Source organism: Camellia sinensis, chromosome 7 (genome assembly GCF_055761805.1).
Source record: "Camellia sinensis isolate YWXY chromosome 7, ASM5576180v1, whole genome shotgun sequence".
Lineage (NCBI taxonomy): Eukaryota > Viridiplantae > Streptophyta > Magnoliopsida > Ericales > Theaceae > Camellia > Camellia sinensis.
Window position 1 is genome coordinate 33,027,795 of NC_138967.1, and position 26,223 is coordinate 33,054,017.

The window sequence follows — 26,223 nt, forward strand, 5'->3', positions numbered from 1 at the left end:
CAAATCTGGCCACACAAGCCTTACATTGTGGTTTACTGTTGAACATTCTGAATCTAAATTCAAGGTTTGAAAGTAATAGGTCGAGCCTCGAGACTGAGAGTGATCTTAGGCTGCACAATCTCAAGAGTGATTCCACACAGGTCTTCGCAGGACGGCGCAAAACATTTTTGAATTTTTTTTTAAGAAAGCAACTAGTCGCTCGCGCTGAAGACAATGTAGAACCAATCTGGATCAAGCTAGGATCCTTCTCAGTACTCACATTAACAAACATGATTTCATTCATTAAGGGCTTAGCATGCCTCTCTTTCTCTCAATTGATCAAATTTTTACAAATCCCAAGGAATTCCTTCCTCTTCATTTTCAATACATTGTTCAAAAAGTCTTGAAAAACTTACGTCAATGCAGTGACTTAGAAGGCACAGGAGGAGTAGGTGAAAATGTACTGTCGTTTCATTCAAATCTGTTGGCACAACTGGCTTGAAGCAGAAATAAGCACAAAACATGAAAATCACTGCTGTTTCATTCAGATCTTCTGGTGTAACTGGCTCCACGGCAGAAACAGACTCAAAAAGAAAGCAAAGAGACAAACACAAAACAAAATAGTGACATCCGAGGTAACATCCCTGAAATCACTCGACTCCTATACAACAGGACTGACTCGATACAACAAGATAGACCTTAACAAAAAGACTGACTCAAAACAAAGAGACAAACTCAAAACAACATAACTGAACTGACCTAAATACCCAAGTCAGAAACCACAAAAACTAGCATTTGCAAATGCTCAAAACAGTGCGTGCCATACGCCATATTTGAAGTAAACCAGGCGCCGCTGTAGACGTCCCCGAACATCCCGGGAGGGAAATCCCGTTTTGTTCATTTGAGGCTCACTACAGTTCAGGACTCAAAGTCACGGTCTTGTATCTAATCTCGCAGAGTACAATGCAAGACCGATGAATCGTCAAAGAGTCCAAATCCGGCAAATCATTTTTGAAAACAGATTTTTTTGAAAGAAGTACCAAACATGGACTGCTTTGCCAGATACAGAGTCGCCACCTAAATATTTTATTTTGGGGAAAATTTAGGAAACCCTGACTCGTGCCTAAGGCCACGTGTCCGTCATCACCAAAGTTGCCTCAGCTCGGGAACTTGGATACGATTGGGGAAGGTCACTTCATGAGCACCCCTGCTCGCCCGATCAAAGATCGGCCTCTACTAACCATGATATCGAGTTTTGAAAATATTATGCGTTCTTATTCCGGTTATTAGCCTAGATTTACTATGTGATGCGCACAGCATACAAGTATAGACTGGATTGCTTGAATTGGAACAAAACACCTCATGGTTGTTTATTTGAAAATGGTTTGATGGTGCTACTCGTAAGTAGGCTAAGACGTGGATTTGCCATCCTCGGGTGGGCTTAGAAAACAAGATGATTTGCCACTCTCAAGTGGGCTTAAAACTCACAGTCAATGCATTATTCCAACTCAGATAATCCAACATTCACCCACAGGCATTCAGGCAAGTATATCACATAAGCAATTAGCCTCATGGTAAGCATGCTATCATGGCAGTCACTCACACACATGCAAGGATGCTAAAGCATAAACACTTACCGAATACTCTGAGCCAAAACAGAAACTAGTTAGTAATCACATGCATGATCCTAGTTCATGTTAAGATGGCTAATGCAACACATGCAAGAATGCAACTACAATAGGCTCGGCTTTTTTAAGATGGCATATGAGATGCTACAACTAACACGTATTCTTGAAATTGAAATACAATGCAGTTAGTATGATGCGCCGAGCCTGGTGCATGCAATACAAATGAATGATGCAAACATGCATAGCATAAGGATGCTAATTGAAACATGCCCTAAACTAACCATCAAAAGCAGGTAAGTAAAAGGGAGAAAGACGTGGGGTTGGAAGACATTCACATACTCACGCACACTTATTACAACTGTGCCCTCGCTCGGAGGGTCCGAATAAATAATACAAGCCGCCTAATTAACTAACTCACGAGCTAATTAATTATTACAAAACCCTATGAATAACTAGTTACAACTAATTATTACACAACTTAATTAATTAACAAATTAATTATTACAAATAACAAATGCTAACTAACTAGTAAGCAGTAAAAGAGAATTGCTCCAGCTTTGTTTGAAGAAGAGGAGGGTATACATGCTCACTTCGGTTCCTCGCCTCGAAATGCCTTCCCGTTGCTCTTTAAAGGCTCTGTTTGCAGGGTGTCTTGTAGTGTTTGTTGCTGAAACTTACCAAAACACTGCTGGAGAGTTCACCAGTGGCCTGCCGGCCATGAAAGAAGCACTGCCGGCCAACAACAGGGCACTGCCGGCCAAGGATGAGAGTATGCCGGCCATCAGTGGTGCACTGCCGGCCACTGGTGTGCTGTGACACCAAGCTGCAACAAAGCACAAAATAGATAAAAGGGAGGGTCTCCCAAGGGCATGTATGCATTATGCCACCCCATATCACCTCAAAACATCAAGGGAGAGGCCTAGTCAGATCCACGACCATCAATCACGCATCCCGATGCATGATGGCCAAAGATCCAACTTGTGCAAATCAATATGAAAATGAATGCACAAAAACAACAAGTAAAGCCTAGAACTCTATCACGAATCATCAAGAGCTTTGGCGACCGAGAATTGAGACACATTCCATCACTCAGAGTATGGAACGCCCCTCGTTCCTCGTGCTTGGACTAACACTTAATCCAAACAATGCAACACATAAGCAAGGCAAACACAATGCGACTAACATGTAACCTAGCATACGCAATGCAATAGACTAAAATGGCATACACAATGCACGATGGACTTACACCTATATGAGTGGACCTCAGCCACACTCGAATCAATGGCCATAAGTGATGAATTGATTGCATGAAATGGCAAGGCAAACATATATGCCAAGTGGCTCAAGTATTAAGGCACAAAGAGGACAACTCTTAAGCACACTTAAGGAGAAACAAACATGGGTATATGGTAATGAGGTAAGCTCTGAAATTTCATGTAAAGTGATGCCAAATTAAATCAACAATGCAAGCATAACATGTTATGATGCTCAATGCTCAAAGTAAGCAAGGGGACTTAAGCCAAGGCCATACAAGGCAAACCCCAAGGGGCAGAGGGGACCTAAAACAGTCCTAGGGCAGGTCCAAACAAGACCAAAACTAAGCTCAAAGCTAGCCAACATAGGCTAGAACACAAAGCCAAAAAAACATGGAGCATGCAAGGCTTTAAAAAGGAAATGCACTACACCTATTGAAACCAAACATGGCATGACTTGGGCGACATAAAACAGAGTTACATCATGGTATAATAAGACCCAAAATGCACTGAAATGATGAGCCAAAGGCTTAGGCTTAATGGCATGCACAAAAGCTCATTCTTGAGGCATAAAGTACAAGCTCTATAAAGCATTCAAGGCATGTCAAATGCAAGTGTATGACAACATTTCATCGACTGAAATATCATATGGAATGAGGGCAAAGCATGCAAACATCACATGTATGGCATGGTAGGGGCCTCAAAACCCAAGACTAGCCTAAGCATTTACACTATAGCTATACAAAGCACGAGTGATATGGCCATGGCAGCCCAAAACAGTCCTAGAGCAGCCCAAAATAAGCATAAAATCATGTTAGAGAGAAGCCAAAATATGCTAGGATGATGAGTCAAAACGCCATGCACAAAGGGCTAGTAAACAAGATTTGTTCTACACCTATATGGAGCATGCAAAGGATGATCAAACCAACTATGGATAGGGTCATGACATGCCAAATGATGACCAAATACATGCTAAAATGTAAACCAAACAAGCTAACATGACATGGCAAAGCATGGAGCATATGAAGCTAATTTAGGGGATTTACATTACAAGTACATCATGCAAGCATGGAGTGACAAAACCAACCCAAAATAGATTCATGGCATGGTAAAACATCACCAAAAACCCACTAAAATGGACTCAATACAAGCTAAACAAACATGCTACTTTGATAAGCTATGAATGGAGTTACTCAACACATACAAGATGCATGCAAAATATGACCAAACCAGCCATGGACAAGGCCAAGGAAGGTCCTAAAAATCACAAAAATAGGCCTGAACCAAGCCTTAAAAATGCATGGAGGGATGGTCCTTTGGAAGGTCAAAAATACAAGCAAAGAGGAACCAAAAGAGAGGGGGCCACCCCCTATGATTAAGGACCTCAGAACCACACCTTTACCACTGAAAATCCACTGGATTTCAGTGGTAAGAAGGCCAAACCAAGGCTAGCTCGGAGGCCTCAAGGAATGGCTTAAAACAAAGTCAAACAAAGCATGCAAGGGGGCTACACATCCCTGACAACAAAATGACCTTAAGCAAACTTCAAAAGCACTTAAATACAAGACTTTTTTCAGTTACAAGCAAAGCCCAAATAAATATGCAAGGAGGGCTAAAGTGAGGTACAAGAAGGTGCAAAAATGGAGAAAATACTCACCCTTGAAGACCCTCTTCGAAACCAGCAACTTCAGGGGGTGGAAACCAGTTTTCAGAGCTCAAGAATCCCTCCCAAGAAGCTTAGTCCAATGGTGGTGGTGTATCTCTATGTGTTGTAGTGTAAAAGTGCAAGGAAATCCAATTTCTATGCACAAAATACAAACAATATAGAGAGAATGAGAGGTTTTTTTCTTCAAAATGGCTGAACCTCTGGCAAAGAGGGAGGCCTCTTGCTTATATAGAGGAATGCAAAGCCAAAGCTTCTTCAAGCTTTGCAAGGGCTTCATCCCTCCATATACGTGTATGGAGGGGAGCAAACAAAAATCCAGCTGGCTCAAAAGATCTGGAGGAAAACCAGCTTAGACAGGGGGGGTGCCGGCCATCATCAATGGCCGGCAGTGGCTCACTGATGGCCAGCAGGGCATCACCAATGGCCTGCAGTGCCACGCCATGGCCGGCAGTGAACCAAAAGGTCCACTAAGAGAGGACCTAGCCAAGGTTCAAGAAAGGGGCAGAAAGGATACAGGGTCCGAGAAGCTCGAACCGGTGACATTTTACCGCGACAATCGAGTACTCAGCGAGCAATCGAACTAGTTGTTGGGTGTACCTACAAGCACAACCAAGTCATGAGGACGGTCAAAAATGGGGTGTCTACAGCCGTCCGCAGGTGGTTCAACCCCTGATTACATCACATTATCTTCCAGGTTCACTGATCCAGTGACGATGGACTTTGCTGAGCTTGGTGGGAGGACAACCCCGTTGTCAAACAAATCCTGTACTTCGTGGCGAATACGGAAGCAATTGTCGGTGTTATGACCAGTTTGTTGATGGTACGCATAGTACTGGGTAGTATCATGCACAACCGGAAGAGGATTCGGGAGAAGCCGACGCTCAAGGGGTTTGAGATGGCCTTTTTCAACAAGGATTTGAAGAGCCTTGGACAAGGGCATATAGAGGGCATGGAAGACCCTACAACCTCGGGGTTGGTACTTCGAGGTTTGTGGATTTTTGCTGGACGCACTAGCGAAAGGGTCAGCAGGTGCTGGCTTGGTTTGCCGATCTCTTCCGAGTGCAGGATTAGAGCTCAAAGGATCGTTTCTGGTACGACAGCCCTTCTCTCAGTTTGCCCCTTGACTCAAACTGCTCTCATTCTGAGTGGCAAAAGTGTCATCCACAATCTGTGCAATAACTGCGATCGCTTGCTGTTTGTTCAGCCCCTCGGCTTTCAAAGCCTCAATAGCCCACCGAAGGTGTTCATGGGGACCAATGTCCGCCCCAACCTTGTTCTTACCACTGGCCTCCACTTTGCCAGGAGACTGGCCTTCTTCCAATGCAGCTAGTCCCAAGATTGGGGAGCCCTTTGGTGTGAAATCCCCGGTAGGTGATGTGGTTGATGATGGAGCCAAAACTCCGCAGGCTAAATCCGCCACTATTATCTGAAGATCTTCCATCATCCTCATCAGCTCAGAAGTGGTGGGTTCACGGGTTTAAGATGATTAGGATTCCGAGACTGGATGTGTGGTGGGTGCCCCAGATGGGTGTTGCATTTCGACATCGATCTCACCCTGCATGGCAATTCCCTGGTTTAATACTGTTACCATGGCCACAACTTCTTCCGAACTTTGTGCCATCACAGTCTGCTAAGTTTGGACGAAGGTGATGCGACTGGTGACTGACGGATCAGATGAACCAGTAAGCCTTGACTGGCCTTTCTTTAACTTGCCTCAGCGGAGGAAAATACTGGCTGCTCTGAATTGAATCTTTGAACCTTGAAAAAAAAAAAAAAAACAAGTAGCATCTCAGCCCAATTTCACCAGAACAGATATAGGCATAACTGAATAACTGTATTCGGTCGCTAATCACTGCTCTCTAAATTACTGCCCCAAAACTGAATCTGATACCCGCAGATATAACTGATCCTCAAATACCGATGCCCGCAGGCCTGATATCCAGATTTGCATACTGATACGTGCAACCTATAGAGACACACTCTAACAACACATAGCAAGCAAGTGAGAACCAAAAAACACCCCTATGGAAGGGTAGGGTTTCCCTGTCCTATTTTGTCAGGAGCTAGGGTTTCACTACGCACACAGCGGTTTCAAACAACCTATAATCGGGTAAGCAACCTGCCCTAGCTTAGGATGGTCACTATGAATTCCAAATATGCATTAGGTCAAATGGTCAAAAAGGGTGCCTCAGTAAAAATCGGGATTTGTGTTCCCATCATGGCAGAGCCCGTAACCGGTTAGCCTTATGGCACACTTCTCAAAGCGAGCCTCCGGCAAATCGTTCAGGAATAGCAGATGGCAAACACGGTGTCCTAGGTGCACCAATGCAAATGCAATGCAAAGAAACGCATAACTGTAATCAAAACAAGATATCATGAGTTCGAGTCAAGTTCTCTAACTCCCCAGTAGAGTCGCCAGAAACTGTAGACGTCCCCGAACGTCCCGGGAAAAAAATTCCGTTTTGTTCATTGGGCTCACTACAGTTCGGACTCGATGTCACGATTCTGAATCTAATCTCGCAAAGTGCAATGCAAGATCGATAAATCACCAAAGAGTTCAAATCCGGCAAATCGTTTTGAAAAACTGATTTTAAAAAGAAGTGTCAAACATGGACTGCTTTGCCAGATACAGAGTCGCCACCTAAATATTTTATTTTTGGGGAATTTAGGAAACCCTGACTCGTGTCTAAGGCCACGTGTCCGTCATTACCAAAGTTGCCTCGGCTCGAGAACATAGGTACGATTGGGGAAGGTCATTTCATGAGCACCCCCGCTCGCCCGATCAAAGATCGACCACTACTAAGCATGATATCGAGTTTTAAAACACATGCTTTCTTATTCTAGTTTATTAGCCTAGAATTACTATGTGATGCGCACAACATACAAGTATAGACTGGATCGCCTAATTTGGAACAAAACATCTCATGTTCGTTTATTTTGAAAATGGATTGAAGTTTGCTACTCGCAAGTAGGCTAAAACACGGGTTTCGACGAATTATTCCAATTCAAGCAACCCAACCTTCACCCACAGGCATTCAGACAGTTATATCACATAAGCATATAGCCTCATGGTAAGTATGCTATCATGGCAGTCACTCACACGCATGCAAGGATGCTAAAGCATAAACACTTACCGGGTACTCCGAGCCAAAGAAAGAAGCTAATTAGAAATCATGCATGAATCCTAACTATGCTAAGAATGCCTAATGCAACACATGCAAAAATGCAACTACAATAGGCTCGGCTATTCTAAGATGGCATATGAGATGCAACAATCGATACATGTATTCAATTTGGAATTAAAATACAATGCAGTGAGCATGATGCGCCAAGCCCGATGCATGCAAGACAGATGAATGAATGCAAACATGCGAAGCATAAGGATGCTAATTGAAACATGCCCTAGAACTAACCATCGTAAGCTGGTAAATAAAATGGAGAAAGACGTGGGGTTAGAAGACATGCATCACACACACGCACACTTATTACAAAATTTGCCCTCTCGACGGAGGGTCTGAATGAATAATACAAAGCCAACTAGCTAATCTAAGCTAACCTAATTAAACTAGCTATTACACAACAAAATGAATAACAAGCTACAACTAATTATTACACAACACTAACTAATTAACAAATTAACTAAATTAGCAATTAAATAAGCATGCAAACTACATGAAGTGGGCTGCCTCAGCTCGGCCTTGGATGATGAAGGATGCATGCATGCTCGAATCGCCATGCTCGAATCGCCTCCCTCAGAAATCCATCGCGATGTCCCAACTTGCCTCTATTTGCAACTGGTCTCAGAACACTGCAAAAAGCTCTAGAAGGTTGAAAGTCCACCAAGGGAAAATGAGGGAGGGCTGCCGACTAGTTTTTATCAATGGAGACCACTTGCCGACCACTTTTTGTGGTGAAAACCAGAAAAAGTGGTCGGCCTAACACTTAATCTGGTCGGCCGACCAGTTGCTGCTGCTGATTTCTGGTTTGCTACACAGAGAGCAAGAGAGGGGCATGGCAAAGTATTTGCAACACGTGTATGCACAACCACCCTCCCTATCATTACATAAGCTCAAGGGAGTGTAGTTCTCGATCCTCGGACCACCAATCACGCATCTCGATGCATGATGGCCGAGGAACCGAATTGCACAACTTAATATAGAATGAATGCACACACAAGCACCTAAAGCCAACAACTCTGTCATGGGTAGTCAAGAGTGTCAGCGACCAGGAATTGAGGCACGTCTCGTCACCTTGAGTACAAAACGTCCCTCGTTTCCTGTGTTCGGACTAACTCCTATTCCGAACACAATGCAACAATCAATAGCATGCACAAATGCAACTCTAGCATGCAATCCTAAATGCAATGCAACTAAGTCATGCAAACATGCAAGGGATAACATGAAAACATGCAACTAGTATACATAATGCTGTGAACTAACAAAGGCATACTCAATGCACATGACACTTAGCATACACAGTGCACATAGAAACTAACATACACAATGAGATGATGCACAATGCAATGATCAATCATGAGACAACATGGCATACTCAATGCTATGAACTACAATGGCATACTCAATGCAAAATGATCATAGCATGTTCGATGCAAACAATAACATAACATGCACAACGCATTATGACACGGTATACACAATGCAACAATGGACTTAAACCAAGATGGATAGGCCTCAGCCATGCCCAACTCAGTGGCCATTGGATGATGAAATCAAAGCGATAAGACACACACAAACATGCACAATGAAAAGGCTCCAAGCCAAGGGCACAAGATATAAATTTTCAAGAACATGGCGAGGATGAAACATGGAACACAATGGCATATGTTTCAGCTCTAGAATGGCATACAAAATGGTCTCGATGCATGTTGGATGGCACAAATACCAAAACTAGTGAAGGTCATTACACTAGAGGTATGCAAAGCGATGCCCAAATGACCAAAAAAACCCTAAACAGTCCCTATGCAGACCCGAAATAGTGGCAAAATGGACTAAAATGATGGCTTGCAATGCACAAAAATGAAGCTCATGCAATAGCCTAAAAATGAGGCTTACCAGCACAATTCTCAAACGCATTTAAAGAGTGAAAAACATGGGAATATACGGCATAAGTATAAGATTTGAAATAACATGTTCAATGATGCCAAAGCATGAAAACAACTCAAGCTAAGCATGCGAGAGGCTTCAAAACTCGAAGCTAGGCAAGGGTATTACACTACAAGCATGCATGGGCATCATTCGACCATGGGACCTCAAAAAAGAGCTAAGGCGGCCCAAATCATGAATAAAATCAGTTTAGAACATGGCCAAAATATGCTAGAATCAAGGGCCAAAACAACATGCAATGTGGGCTAGTGAACATGGATTACACTACAAGCATATGAAGCATTCACGAGGCCACTAAACCAGCAAAATTCAGAGGCATGACATGCCAAATAAAGCCCAAAAACCCACTGAAACATTATCAATGCATGCAAGAATGACATGCTCTTTTGATAGGCTACAAGAGAGGTTATTCTACACATGCAAAAGACACACCCAAGGTGACAAAAATAACTCTGGATAGAGCCTAGGTAGGCCCTAAAAGTCACTAAAAAGGGCCTGAAACAAGGCTTGGAGGTGTGCAAATGAAGGCTCCTTTGTAAGGCCAAAAATGCTAGTGAACAAGACAAGGAGGGAGAGGGTCACCCCTCTCTGATTTTGGCCCTCAAAACCGCATACCAACCACTGAAAATCCACTAGATTTCAGTGGTTAAAAGGCCAAGCAAAGGTCAACACAAAGGCCCTAGGGCATGGCTCAAAACAAGGCAAAATGAAGCATGCAAGGGGGTAGATGACCCCCAACAACAAAATGATCTTAAACAAACATCAAAAGGACCTCAAAACAAGACTTTTTTCAGTTGACAACAAAGCTCAAATATGCATGAAAATAAGGCTAAGAGATGGATCAAAATAAAGCTTAAAAGAGGGAAAAAGTGTGTCACCCTTGAAGCTTAGCAAGACAGCAACTTCTGGACCCAAAAACCAGACCTTTAACCTCTGAAAATGACCTCCAAGGACCTCAAAGCAATGGTGGAAGTGTATGGCTATGAGGTGTAGTGTAAAAGGGTCAAGAACTATGCACTTTTGAAGCCAAAATGGTGAGATATAGAGAGGGATATATTGTATGCCTTCCAAGAAGTTCTAAACATGTCCCAAGGAAGAGGAGGGCCTCTCTTATAGAGATACAAGGCCAAAGATTCTTCAAAAAGCTAAAAACCAAGGCTCAAGATCCTCCATACACGTGTATGGAGGATGCAGTCTGTGCATTCTAGCTGGCACACACTCACACAGACAAAACTGAGTGAGGCAGGCCGACCAGTTCAGGTGGTCGGCCAACCACTTCCCCTGGTCAGCCAACCAGTTCAAAAGGTTTAAGTCAATGGAAGGTGGTTGGCCAGCCCATTTGATGGTCTCCACATTGAATGCAAGCTAGTGGTATGGTGGGAGACTAGTAAATGTGGCTCAAAGACCAAGGAGACCAGCTTCTTGACAAGAAAATCGGCTTGCTGGAGAAAAGCGGTCTCCAAGGAGAAAAGGTGGTCTCCCACCCTTGTACCACCTTCCAAACAATGAAAACAAGGTCCATGCCAAAAATGAACCAAGACGGATGCAAAACAAGGGTTCAGGGGTCAAAACACGTAGCCGAGTGCCCCGAAAACAGGCTGTTGAGCACCAAAAGTGGCGTACGGCCACAAAAATGGTCTCCCGGACCACAGTGTCCCTCTAGACAGAGGAAACAAGGTGTGTTCCAAAAACCGTGCCAAACGGAGAATGTTAAGCTGTCCCAAACCGAGGCGCACGACCAACGGCTCCGAAAATCGAAAACAAGTCTCCAAATGGGAACAGTGGACTACGACCACGAAAAGTAGCCTACGTCCACTAAGAGATGGTCTACAAGACCTCTCCCTCCCTCCGGGAAGAGAAAACAAAACTTAGTCCGCGGACCGGGTCAAAGCACAAAGGGTCCCGAGATCCGGAGGCGAGGCTCTCAGCCAAGAACTCCAAAACCTCAAAACGAGCACAACATGCGCAATCACCGAGCGCTCAATCGATGACGTCTGAGTCTTAAGGTCGGTCAAAAATAGGGTGTCTACATAAGGCTAGTATTGACTTTGTGATGCGCGCACACACAAGGTATAAACTAGTTTGCCCGGATTTGAACAATTCAATTTCATGTTTGTTTTTCGAAAAGGGTTTGATTTTGCCACTTAACAAAATGGGTTTAAAGTTTGTGAATTTGCCACTTGACAAAGTGGGCTTAAACATACATTCATTGAATCATTCCAATTCAAGCAACAAGCCTTCATCTATATGCATTCAAACAGTTTTAACAAGTAAGCACTTAGCCTCATGGCAAGCATGCTAGATATGGCAGTCACTCACACTCATAAAAGTATCCTAAAGCACTAAAAACTCACCTAGTACTCAAAGCTGAGATAAAACAAAAAAGTTAGAAAAATATGTATGATATCTAACTATACAAGATGGCTAATGCAACACGTGCAATAATGCAACTAAAGTAGGTTCGGCTACTTAACATGTTATTTTCAATAATTTCATAGCATGCATTTAAACACGTATTCAACAAGGTAATAAACGACAATGCAATTAGAACAATGAACCAAGCCTCGGTGCATGTAAGACAAATGAATGGATACAAATATGCTAAACGAAACGTGATGCTCCTAATCTAACCATCGTAAGCGGATAAATAAAATGGAGAAAGACGTGGGATTGGAAGACATACACATTATTACATTACGCTCTCACGAAGGAGAGTCTGAATGAATAAACTAGCTAAGCTAAACTACTTAACTAATTATTACAAAACTTGAATAAATAAATTAACTAACTTCTAAGCTAATTAATTAAAAATTTAACTAGGCTAAACTAATTAAATATTACAACACAAACTAATTTAATTAATCAATCTAAACTAATTAAATAAGTACAAAACAAACTAATTAGCTACAACTAATTAATTACAACAAATAAATGGTTAATTGCTAATTAAACTAATTGACTAGTCCCGAGAAACGAAGGAGGCCCATGCATGCTCGGATTTCACCCGAAGAACGTCCACTGTTTGCTTCTAAAAGCTTCTGTTGCACAACCTTTGCATTGTTTTCCTCTTCCAGATAAACTCTGCTATGCTTCACAAACACACTGCTCAAAATTCATTGGTGGCTAACAAGCCAGAAATGGTGGCTGGCCGGCCTCCAACAGGGGGTTGCCGTCCAACAATGATGGCCTGCCGACCAGAAACAGCGGTTGGCCGGCCACTGATGATGCACCATTTCTTGCTGCAATAAAGAAACAAAGCAAAAAGAGGATATTTTCACAGGTTGTTTGTACTGTGTATCCCTCCTTATCATCAAAACAAACTCAAATGAGTGATACACTTGGTCCTTAAACCATCAATTAAGAAATTTCATTGCATGATGGCTAAAGAACCAAGGTGTACAAGTTTAATAAACGTGCAAACAAGACTCACAATCTTCACTCTATCATGCATGATCAAGGGCAATGGTAACCTAGGAAACTTGGCACATTTCATCACTTTAGGTATGAAATGCCCCAATTTTCCTTGTGTTCAATTAACGTCTGATTGAACACACAAAAACATAACCAAATTCTTAACTTGCACAGTTTTAGTTTCCATTTTTAGTTACTCATTTTAATTACCCTTCCATTCTTTAACCAATTAAGTCCATTGGTAAATTGAGTCCTCTAAAAGAGAAGAAAGTGTCAAACAAGGGGTAGTTTAAGGCAAGAGAGAGGTTTCATACCGTTGATAATGAACCGCCAAAAGAGGATTAAACCATTAAGCATGGACCTCAATTTCAAGCTTAAACAATCCCAAGGTTAAAATAACCCTCAAAGCAAACAAAGAGAGAAGAAATAAGGGCGATCGTAGAAATTATGCTTGTTGAAATTAAGTGAGAAAAGCACTAAAACATGCAATCAACTCAAAAAAATGTTGTCTAAAAGCCTAAAACACCAAGCTTGTGAGGACACTTATACTACAAGCATGCAAAATAAAGCTCAAATGACTTAACCAACCCAAAACAGAGTTAAAACAGTACAAAATAGAGGTTGAAACATGCTGGAATTAAGTTATAAATGGCTAGAAAAATAAGCTAACATATAGAGCTATCTAGGCTAGCAAACAAGGCATAAGGAGGGGAGGCTAACCCCTCCAAATTTGGACTTTAAAACATGATTTTTATCACTAAAAATACTCTGAAATTCAGTGTTTAAAAGCCCAAAAAAAATGGTTTGAAAGTGGGAAACAAAGGTAGAAAGGCTTTACAAACAAGGAATAAAGAATGATGAGCCACCCCTTAACCTAGGGGTGTAAAAATGGCTCGCGGCCCGAGATGGGCTCGGCTCGTTAAGGCCTACTTGGGCCCAAGCCCGAGCCCAGTCCAAGCCCCTAGGCTAGAGCCTGGGCCATTGTTTTGAAGCCCGGCCCATAGGCTCGGCCCACTTAAGGCCCACTTAGGACCCGACCCGAAGCCTAACCTGCCCAAAGCGCATATGTTTTAATGGAAAATAATAAAATTTCAGTAGAAAAAAATTAAAAAACAAAAAAAAAAGGTTTGGCCTGGCCTACTGGCCTGCCCAAGGCCCGAATACCCCTAAGCTTGGGTCTAGGCCTGGGCTTAATTTTTTTGGCCCATGGGCCGGCCAGAATTTTGGCGAGAGCCCGCGAAGCCCGACATGGGCCCGACCCGATCGAAATTTTCGAGCCGGGCCAAATTTACACCCCTACCCTAACATTAAATAGCCTAAAACCACCAATTTCAGCCCACAAAAACAAAGTTTAGCCCAAAATCAATAGGAAAATATAGAAAGACAAGTATACAAAACAAATTAAAAAAGGCAAGTGTTATAACTCTTGAAGCAAAGATTAACTTTAGACAACAATTCAAGCCAAAACCACTTTCAAGTGCTCCAAGAAGGCTTCAAAAAACCTCAACTCAAAGATGAACAACTTTAGCTAAGGAGGTGTAGGCAAAAGTGTAGTGTAGGTAGGCTAATGTGCACAAATTTGCAAGAAAGATAGAGAAATGTAGAGAGAAAGAGATAATTTTTGCTCCAAAAATTCTAACCCTCAAAAATGGGGGAGGAGACCCCTTACATATAGAAAAACATGCATTTGGCTGAGATATATCCCTCCATATATGTGTAGGGAGATGCAGCCAATTGTGGTAACAACTAGAACAGTTGTCAACAAAATATCTGAAAAAAGACACTGATGACCGGCAGGCCACACCATTGGCCGGCAAGGCACAAGGGTGGCTGGCAGGGCAGAATTGGTGGCCGACAATCCACTAGAGAAGGCCTGTAGGTCCCAGGGTCTTGAGGTTTGAAGCACTAAGGTTTTGGTCCAAAACAAAGCATAGAATGGACAGGGTTTTTAGGCTCAAAAACTGGGCATTCCGCTGAGGACTTTGGGCACTAAAATGAGCACATGTAATCATAATCATCAAGTGTATAAGCGATGACATCCAAGTCTTAAGGACGGTAAAAAATAGGGTGTCTATAGCTGGGACGCTATACTCCTCTTGAAACGCGACCAGTGCGTCCGATGTGTTCACAAGGAAGCGATGGCTGCTCGGTCTTTGAGAGCCCTGGTGTTGGCGTGCCTAGTCCCCTAAGAGTCTGCAGTTAAAAACCAAGTGTAAGTGGCAGCGGTCGCGTATATGAGCCTGATTTTAGCTCAGTCACATCGAGCGCGCTTTGCAACTTGGCCTATTTGGTTTGATAAATCCTAGCTAGGTCGTGCGAGCTGGGTCAAATGTTAGCCCGGTCACAGGACCCGATATACTGGGTAGCCTGGTTTTCTGCCTCAACTCCATGAACAACGAATTTGCCTGATCGATTTGTGTTTTCAGATCAAAAAGGCACTTCAAGCCCGACCAAACCCAGATCCACACCTATTTATCACAGGAGATGATGAACAATGGGAAACTAGGGGCACATGAGCTTTTTTGACATCAAAAGTAACGTAAAACCCTAACCCTATTCAATTTTTGGTAGTATTTGGGTGTTTTAATCTTTCTAGATGAATGAATGTGGGAGTTGAAGTTTGAAAATACAAGAAAAACATAAAGAACGGTGGGTAAGTCGAGAACTTACGGGTTAGGGCGTGCGTCGGAAATTCAATCGATGAGACAATTCCCGATGGCAGTGACAGAGCCAAATCCACCAAGAAGGCGTTTCGATTAGGACAAGAAAGGCAAAAACCCGGGTTTGGTGTGTTGTCGCTCTGAGTCGTCGCCGGAAGAGATGATAACAGTGGATGCAAGGGTTTGAAGAGGGGTGCCAATATATGTGAAAGATGAAGGAGTGCCATACTTTGAATTTGAAGAGACAGCGTGGGATAGCTGTGTTGGCTGTACGAGGCCAATGGGAAAACGACACATGTCTGTGACGAGATCGGTGTCAGTCTTGAAAAGACAGGCTAGGCAGACCAAACGACAACCGAGCAAACGATAAAATGGAGCATAAGGAATAGCACAGTAAGAGACTGTGCACCGATTTGGGAGCATGGATAATGAGGCACTTAACCGAGCACATGGTAAGAGAATGAGTTCGGCTAGAGAAGATAATCCCAGTCACACTAATGCAACTAGAATTAAGGGACAATTGAGAGGGAGATTTATGACTTCATAATGGGCCGAGCCAGTTTGGGCCGGAGTTAGGGCCTTTGCTCGGTCAAATATTGAGAACACGCTTGTAGACACCCCATTTTTGACCGACCTTAAGACTCAGACGTCACTGATTGAACGCTCGGTGATATTGCATATTGCGCTCGTTCAGAAGTTTCGCAGTCCCGGCTGCAAGCCTTGCCTCCGGACTTCCGAACTTTTTCGTGCCTTGCCTCGGTTTGCGAACCAGGCTCTGTTTTCTCTATTTTCTCTTCCCGAGGGGAGGGAGAGGTCTCATAGACCATCTCTCAATGGCCGTAGGTTACGTTTCACGGTCGTAGGCCATTTTTCCCATTTGGAGCCCGGTTTCCGATTTTTCGGAGCCATTGGCCGTGTGCCTCGGTTCGGGAGCGCTTAACCATCTCCGTTTGCTCCGATTTTTGGCATGCATCTTATTTGCTCCCTTTTGAGGGACACTGCGGTCCGAAAAACCAACTTCGTGGTCGAACACCACTTCCGGTGTCTAACAGTCAATTTTCGGGGCCTCGGGCTGCACGTTTCGGCCCCCGAACCTTCATTTTGCATCGGTTTGGGCTCATTTTTGGTGGAGACCTTATTTTCACTGCTAAGAAGGTCGTAGAAGGGTGGGAGGCCAGTAATTGTTCTGACAACCAGTTTTATTCCTCCATCGCCCTCCGTCGCCCGTTTTTCTTACTTGAAAGCCAATGTTGACCACCCTAAGGCCACTTTTTCCAGCCCTAAACCACATATTTGTATTGTACACACCTGGGAGGCCACCAATATCACATGGCCGGCCAGTAATTGTGTTTTCCCCTTTTGAACCCCTCCAAAAAGTGGGCTTTTCTCTCTCCTGGTTTACTTTCTCCAGTTTTTTACCACATTGTTGTGTTGTGCACACATGGGAGGCCACCAATCTGGGGTGGCCGGCCACTAATACTGCTTGACCCTTTTGACCCTTGGCCGACCGGCCATGGGGAAGGCCGACCGGCCACCTAAATCCTAGCAAACTAGCCGGCCTTGATCCTCTCTCCAGGTACATTACAGATATGTATTTTGTTTCCCCCCAGATTGTGTATCCGGGGGGCTGCACTTTTGGGGGGAAACTTGAATTTATTTCCCCCCCTTTTTTCCCCCCTCTTTTGCCTATATATCCAGGCCATTCCAGTAACTTCAGGGGTTAGAAAGTTTTGGTTTAAGCCTCTTGCATTCAATCTCTCTCTCTCTATATTCCAACCATCAAAACCCCTCAAGTCCTACACCATTTCTACACCATCTCCAAGCCAACCAATCCACACTCCATTCCAGAAGCTTCAAGGCCATTTCTAGAGGTCAAGGGCTCCCAAACTTGGTCCAAGAGTTGTTGAAGACATAGGCTACAAGGGTAAGTCTCCTACTCCCTCTTTCTTGCCTATTTTTGCTCAATATATTAGCTCCTCTTGCTTGCATATTTGGGTTCCGACCCTATGTGAAAATAGCATTATTTTGAGCTCCTTTTCATGTTTGTTTCAGGGCCTCTCCCTGTTTGAGGCTTCCTTTTTACACTTGCTTCTTTACCTCTCTTGGATGCCTCTTTCTTGCATAGTATTTTAGGCCTATTTGTAAACTGTTTCAAGCTTAGTTATAAACTGTAAAGTGGCTTATTTTGAGCCCTTATTCAACATTGTTGAAGGACTCTTCACTGTTTGAGGCTTCCTTTTGTCACTTGCCTCTTTATCCCTCTTTTGGCCTTATTTTTGCATGTTTTGTTAGCCCCTTGTGCTTGTATTTTTGGGCTCCGACCTGAACTTAAAATAGTCATATTTTGACCCCCTATTCATGTTTTATCAAGGGTATTTTGCTTTTTGAGGCTCCCTTTTTACACTTTGTGTTTAAACCTTCTTTTAGGCCTATTTCTTGCATAGTATTTTAAGCTTACTTGTGCACTGTTTTGGGCTTGGCCATAAACTTTAAAATACCTTTTTTTGAGCCCCTATTCAACTTTGTTGAAGGGATCTTCATTGTTTGGGGCCAGAAGCTGCTACTTGCTTCTTTATCTCTCTTTTGGGGCCATTTTTGCATGTTAACTTAGTCCTATTTGTGTTTGTTTTTGGGACTTGTTATAAACTGGAAATATGTATGTTTTGGGACTTCCTTGAATCTGTCTTCATGTTTCATGATCAAATAATGCATGCTTTGCATAGCCATAGGGCATTCCATGTACCTAATTTCATGTTTCGGGTCTCATTCCATGTATCGAGTGCCATATTGCCATGTTTCGGGGCTGTTTTGCATCATATTTTGCTACTGAAATTTTCATGCTAGTATGCCATATTCCATGCCTTGCCATGTCTTGTTAGAGTGGCATTTGTGCCTTAGGATCGGTCCTCGGTTTGCGTGCACGTGTGCACGTATTTCGAGTGTCTCATTTTCATCTCATGGCTACTAATATGAGTATGGCTGAGGTCCACTCATGTTGGTGTAAGTCCATCGTGCATTGTGTATGCTATTTCATTTCATAGCATTGTGTATGCTAGGTTGCATGTTACCTCGTGCATTGTGTATGCCATGTTACCTCGTGCATAGTGTATGCCATTCCATAGCATTGTGCATGCTAAGTTGTATGTTAGTTGCATTCATGCATGTCATGCATATCGTGTTTGGGATAGGAGTTAGCCCGAGTACGGGAAACGAGGGACGTTTCGTACTTTGAGTGACGGAATGTGTCTCAATTCCCAGTCACCGACACTCCGGATTATCCATGATGGAGTTTAGGTCTTGTTATGTTTATATGTGCATTCATTTCATATTGAGTCGTGCAATTCGACTCCTCGGCCATCATGCATCGATATGCGTGATTGGTGGCACGAGGATCGAGGACTACACTCCCTGAAGAGTAGTCAAGCATACATATGTGAAAATACTTTGCCATGCCCCTTTGTTGCTCTCTGTTACAGTAAATCAGATATCAGTAACCTTCCGGAGCCTGGCACACATTCCAAGAACAATTGCAAACAGAGGCAAACCGGGGCATCGCGAGGGATTCTCAGCACAAGGCAACCCGAGCATGCATCATTCATCATCCGGAGCAGATTTGAGGCAGTCCCTGGCTTGCATGCCAATTTATTGCTTTCCTAATTTAATTTGTTAATTAATTAGGGTTTTGTAATTATTTGGACTGTAATTATTTATTCGGGACTGTATTATTTATTCGGACCCTCCGAGCGAGGGCACAACTGTAATAAGTGTGCGTGTGTGTGATGTATGTCTTCCAACCCCACGTCTTTCTCCCTTTTATTTACCCACTTATGATGGTTAGATTAGGGCATGTTTCAATTAGCATACAGTATGATAGCATGTTTGCATTCATTCATCTGTCTTGCATGCACCGGGCTCGGCGCATCATACTAACTGCATTGAATTTTCAATTCCAAGTTGAATACATGTTAGCTGTAGCATTTCATATGCCATGTCTAGAATAGTCGAGCCTGCTATAGTTGCACTTTTGCATGTGTTGCATTAGGCATTTCTGTATAATTAGGATCATGCATGGATTTCTAATTAGCTTCTGTTTTGGCTTGGAGTACTCGGTAAGTTTTATGTTTTAGCATCCTTGTATGCGTGTGAGTGACTGCCATGATAGCATGCTTACCATGAGGCTAATTGCTTATGTGATATAACTGCCTGAATGCCTGTGGGTGAAGGTTGGGTTATTTAGATTGGAACAATTCATTCACTGTGCATTTTAAGCCCACTAGATAGTGGCAAAATCATGTTTTCTAAGCCCACCTGAGGGTGGCAAATCCACGTCTTAGCCTACTTGCGAGTAGCACCATCAAATCATTTTCAAACAAACAAACATGAAATGTTTTGTTCCAATTCAGGCGATCCAGTCTATACTTGTATGTTGTGCGCATCACATAGTAAATCTAGGCTAATAACCGGAATAAGAACGCATAATGTTTTCAAAACTAGATATCATGGTTAGTAGAGGCCGATCTTTGATCGGGCGAGCGGGGGTGCTCACGAAGTGACCTTCTCCAATCGTACCCAAGTTCCCGAGCCGAGGCAACTTTGGTGATGACGGACACGTGGCCTTAGGCAAACGAGTCAGGGTTTCCTAAATTTTCCCAAAATAAAACATTTAGGTGGCGACTCTGTATCTGGCAAAGCAGTCCGTGTTTGGCACTTCTTTCAAAATCTATTTTCTCAAAACGATTTGCCAGATTTGGACTCTTTGGTTCAGATTTAGAACCGTGACAATTTGAGAGTCCGAACTGTAGTGAACCCCAAATGAACAGAACGGGACTCATCCCTCCCGGGGCGTTTGGGGACGTCTACAACGCTGCATCGGAGACATAGTCCGGTCAAGTTAGGACAACTTTGGATTACTAGCCCGGTAGAGAGGTGCGTTCTGCTGAGTTGAACGAAATTTGTCCTTAGGAGACCAGACCAAACGGGAGCTAGGTCGTAATTGTGGAGCTCGGTTGAAGTTCTCGTTCGGGTTCAACCGAATGGACCAGCCAGGTAGCGCGGTCCCAAGGGAATAGCGTGGCGTTGCGCTGAACACAGCTCGGTATAAAGTGCAATGTGGCGTAGTGAAGCTACGGGAAGGAGATTCCACCGTCCATACGCATCAATACCGTTTGGCGGTTTTGTCATTTGGTGTTTGGCAGTATCTACGCCTACGCGTGGAAGAATGTAAGAGGGGAATATATCCACGCGTTAGAAGGAGGATAGACAAAGAGAGGCGCATAAAAACTATATAAACGGTGCTGCGTATCCATTCACAAGTCTGGAACATCTAGTTATTAGAGCTACATACCCCTTTGTCTCTCTTTCTCTCTTCCTCTCTCTAAGTGTGCTAACTTGTCCATCGGAGGGTTTTCCCGGCAGCACACCGCCGGGCAGCTCACCTTCTTTGTGTTCTTAGGTCATTTAGAAAGAAGCGAAACTTAGACACGAGAAGTACGGAAAGTAGCAAATATTTCCTCCATGTACAATGTATATATATACATATATATATATAATGTGTTTAAAATGATGTGATAGTAACATATTTATAATTATAAAGAACAATAATAGGTCTTTTAGTTAAAAATAAAAAGATCATAGAATGTCATATCATCATATATATAATTTCAATAAAGATTGAGAGATTTAATTTTGGAGTTCTAAAGTGAGCTCTAGTGATGTGTTAAGGAGTAGGGTACACATGTGATGTGATGTGATGTGTGTGCCTATGTATATATTTTTTTTCCCTCTTATCATATCATTAGTGCTCCAAAATTATAACTCTCTATCATTATTGATATAATTTTTGTATAAAAATTCTATTTATATTGCATTATTCAAATAATATATGCACAATAGAGGTCATCTCCTCTTTTTCTTTTTTCCTTTTTTAAAAAAAAAAACCTTTAAACTTGTCACATTAATTTCCAACGATACCGGTCTCATCGTGTCAAGTAATAAGGGCATGCTATAATTTTTTTTTTTGAATATTTTGTTATATTGTGAAAATAAAAAAAAATAAAAAAATAGTATCTCATTAACCATAGTTCCGAAAGTACCTAAATCAAATGGCGAAGAAAATCTTAACAAGTAAATATACTATTTTTTTTTCTGCCTCACCCTCACTATCAGGGTGTGTGAGGGTACGATTCGGACGTTTTTTTTTTTTTTTTGATCAGCAAAAAAAAAAAAAAAATTTATTGATGGAAAACATACGAAGTATGAAGGATACATCAATAAAGAAGAAGGTGCAAAAAGCATCACAGTGGAACCTCATGAGTCCAACGAGGTTGGCACCAAGAAGCCCATGAAATCATCTGCTAGCACTACCTCAAGCTTGAAGTTGGTGAGTAACCAACAAAAAGAGCAATACAAAGAAAAAGCCAACACAAAACACCCATCAGAAGACACCCTTTTGAAGCAACAACAGCAGCTGGGTAGCAAGCACAGCAATAGCCAGCAATGATCTTCCGCCAACCAATACCCATCCACACAGATCATTAAAATTGGGTTGAGATTCCTTAAGAAACAACATAACAGACAGCATAATAGTGTCAAAAACACACTGCAGGCAGACCACCCAAGACCCAATTAGCAGATATCAGCAGCAAACAGAACAGAAAACAAAATAGACAGCATAACCCGAGACCCAATTTAACAGATATCAGCAGACCCCAGCAGCAGTCCACTCCAGACCAACCCAGAATTATAAATTAACAGATATCACCTATTGCAAAATCTGATCTGATGTAGATTAAACATAATATCATTTACTGAAAGGGGCAAACCTGAGCATGAAGCTTTGAGCCATATTGCAATTCTCACTTTGATCAATTCACAGAGTTCTTCGAAGATGGGATGGACATTGTTGAAAATACGATCATTCCTTAACTTCCATACTGACCAGAGCACCGCAAACGGAATGATTCTCCAGATCTTCTTCTCTAATTTTTTGAACTTTGATCCTGACCACCAAAGAAGCAATTCATCCACTGATTTTGGTATCGCCCATTGAATACCCCACCATCTCATAGTTTTGGACCATACTAACCAAACAAAAGGACAATGTAGGAGTACATGGTTGTCTGTTTCCTCCTCCTCATTACAGAACACACACTGTAACCTAGTATAATTTTCCAGAATCCCCATCCTTTGAAGGTAGTTTGAAGTCTTAATCCTTCTCTTCCAAGCAAGCCAGCCAAAGAATTGGACTTTTGGGGGCGCCACATTCTTCCAGATGAACTCTGTTATCCTGAAAGTAGAACCGAAGGAGGATTCGCACCAATGGTATGCTGATGAGACAGAAAACACTCCTGAAGGGTCCGCCATCCATTTCAGTTTATCCGAGACATTCACCCTTAACTCAGCTGCATTAAGCAACATCCTCTTCAATCTTTCTAATTCCTCCATTTCCCATACAAATAAATTCCTTCGAAACAATGAATACCAATCATGTTGACCAACTCTAGCTCGCACTGTAGACACAGATTCAGATTTGTTCAGAGCCAATAAAAAGAGTCTAGGGAACAAAACCTTCAAGCAAACGGAACCAGCCCAATTATCTAGCCAAAACTTTGCCCTCAAACCATCCCCAAGTTCAATTGTAGTATTCGAATTAAAAAAGCCCAGCACTTCAGGTTTAGAGACTACAATTCCCACAATGTCTTCCCATATTTTAGACATCATTCCACCTCTTACAAGTGCAGGTGACCACTCATCAGTAGAACCATAGTACTTTTTGCAAATCACATCCTTCCACAGGGATTTCTCTTCTGCCCCAAACCTCCACCACCATTTTAATAGTAGACATACATTCATCAGATCAGTTCTTTTCACTCCCAGCCCTCCTGGACTTTTACTAAGGGTAACCTCTCCCCATTTAACCAAATGGATTTTCCTTCTAAGATTCGAGCCTCCCCAAAGAAAAGTTGATTGGATTTTAGCAATCTCCTTTGCTACTCCTGTAGGCATCTTAAATAGAGAAAGATAATATATAGGCAAACTAGACAACACAGCTTTGATAAGTGTTAATCTACCTGCAAAAGAGAGATACCTTCTTTTCCATGAGGCAAGCTTTAATTTAAACTTTTCAATCACAGGCTGCCAAGTCAACTTTCTACTAGGGCTAGCTCCCAAAGGCATTCCCAAGTACTTCAGAGGTAGATTTTGATAAATGCAGTGTAATTTAGAGGCAAACTCATGACATAGAGTTGACGATATACCCACCCCACATACCACACTTTTATGGTAGTTGATTTGCAGGCGTGACATAATTTCAAAGCATCTCAATATTCTCTTAATATTTAAAATCTCCTCCCATTCAGCTTCACAGAACAATATAGTATCATCAGCAAATTGCAAATGCGTGATCCTAAGGTCAGAGGGATTATCATTTTTTGGAATCAAAGCTATAAAAGAGCTATTAATACCGCGAACCAACTTCCCATTCTGGTGAAATTCAGACATAAATTGGAGTACATCACCCTTAATAATATTCCAACATTTTTGAAACATGTTAAAATTAAATCCATCTGGGCCAGGAGCCTTATTACCCCCACAATTCCTAATTGCTGCCTTCACTTCAGATTCTGAAAAAACTGATTCCAAAAATTTAGAGCTTTGATCTTCTCCAATGGTGTTAAAAGGACCTAGCAGCCCTGGTCTGCTAGACCAAGAATCTGAGAAGTGGTTAATAAAATAATTTTTCACTTCAGCCCTAACATCTTGAGGATTCTCCACCGCAGAACCATTAATCACAATAGAACATAAGGCATTCCTGTGCTTCCTACTACAAGCCATAATGTGGAAAAATTTTGTATTTCTATCACCTTTAATTGCCCAATTCAGCCTTGATTTCTGCATCCACACCCACTCCACCATTTTACTTAGTTGCCATGCTTCCCCTTTAGCCTCCCTCCTTCTAGCAGCATGTGATGATGATAATGACCCTTCTTCAACCAGTAAGTCCAGAGTATGTAATTCCTCTTCAACTTGTTTTAGCTTGAAATCAACATGACCAAAGACCTCATTATTCCACTACTTTAATGTGGCTTTTAAAGCTTTCAATTTATACAAGCACTTGAATCCCGCCCAACCATCTAACAGTGTTTCTGTCCAACATTTTTGCACTACCTTCATAAAGCCTGGATGAAGAAGCCATGCATTAATGAATTTGAAGGGTCTAGGACCCCAGTCCCTCTCATCCTCCATCAGTAGGATAGGGCTATGATCTGAAAACCTTCTAGGAAGACCCCACAATTTGAAATTAAAATTACACACCCAGTCTGTGTTAAGGAGAAATCTGTCTAATCTACTCCATCTTTCCCCATCCTGAGAATTACTCCAGGTGAAATTTTGCCCGAACATGGGTAAGTCAATTAACTCTAATTGGTCAATCATTGCATTGAATTCTCTCATCCCCCTATCCATTCTAGAGCACCCTTTTCTTTCTGAAATTCTCCGGATCTCATTGAAATCCCCCCCCACACACCAAGGATTTGGGAATACAGATTTCATATTTAACAGGATATCCCACACCTCCTTCCTTTTAATTGCATCATTAGGACCATATACATTCACCACCACACACTGAAAGCTATGATAAAGCATACCTGATAGGAGAATGAAGCGTTTATTGCAGCAACAGTCTTTAATTTGAAACACTTCTGGATTCCATACACAAAGTAAACCTCCAGCAGCTCCTGTTGAGTCCACAGCCATAAAGTCCATCGTCTCTCCTGCCCAAATTGACCAAGCTAACTTTTCATTAGTCACAGATTTCTTAGTCTCTTGCAACAACACCATGTCAACTTTATTGTCCAGGAGCACCTTTTTTTATCCTCCTCCTTTTAATTGACTTTCCCAATCCCCTCACATTCCAAGATAATAGCTTCATTACAAAATGTCCATAACTCCTTATACCTCCTAGGGATGCTATTCAGTTCACATTGCCCTCCCTCTCCTTCAACTTTGCAATATCTCTCTCTTCCAACTCCATTAATTTGCTTATAATCTCCTCCTCTTTACCTTTGCAGTCCATCCCGAGGACCTTACTAAGCTGCAGGTTTGTTTTAGCTTCGTTAAGTTTGCTTATAATCTCCTCTTCCTGACCATTACCGTCCATCCCAAGAACCTTGCTGAGCTGCGCATTTGTTTCAGCCTCATTGAGTACTCTTCTTCTTGATTCACTTGACATGGAAAGTGAAATTGCTGCTACTGCTGACCTGAAAACCGCCCCTTTCTTCAAGTTCATCGACATTTCTTTCCTATTTTTTCCAAATTGAAGGCTGCCCTTCTCGTTGAAATAGTGACCTGGAACCCCTTTTGCTTTTTCCTTTCTTGAAACTTTTCTTATCTGATTAGTCTTTGATGCTTCTCCCCGTGAGCCAATCTGGTATGGCTGTTTCAACTCTACATTTTGGGCTTGGTATATTAAGTTACTGATAACCTGTTTTGGGTCATAACTTTTGG

The 26,223-nt window shown here is 42.3% G+C and overlaps 1 protein-coding gene across 1 annotated transcript; it reads right to left on the reverse strand.

The window, feature by feature from the left end:
- Window positions 1–22,153: 22,153 nt before the first annotated feature.
- LOC145795719 (uncharacterized) lies at window positions 22,154–25,557 on the reverse strand. The gene is made up of 3 exons (XM_082880589.1): window positions 24,886–25,557; window positions 22,528–24,789; window positions 22,154–22,318 (listed from the first exon to the last, which is right to left on the reverse strand). Exons 1-3 carry the CDS (start codon window positions 25,555–25,557, stop codon window positions 22,154–22,156), a joined length of 3,099 nt encoding a protein of 1,032 aa, XP_082736715.1.
- Window positions 25,558–26,223: the final 666 nt, after the last annotated feature.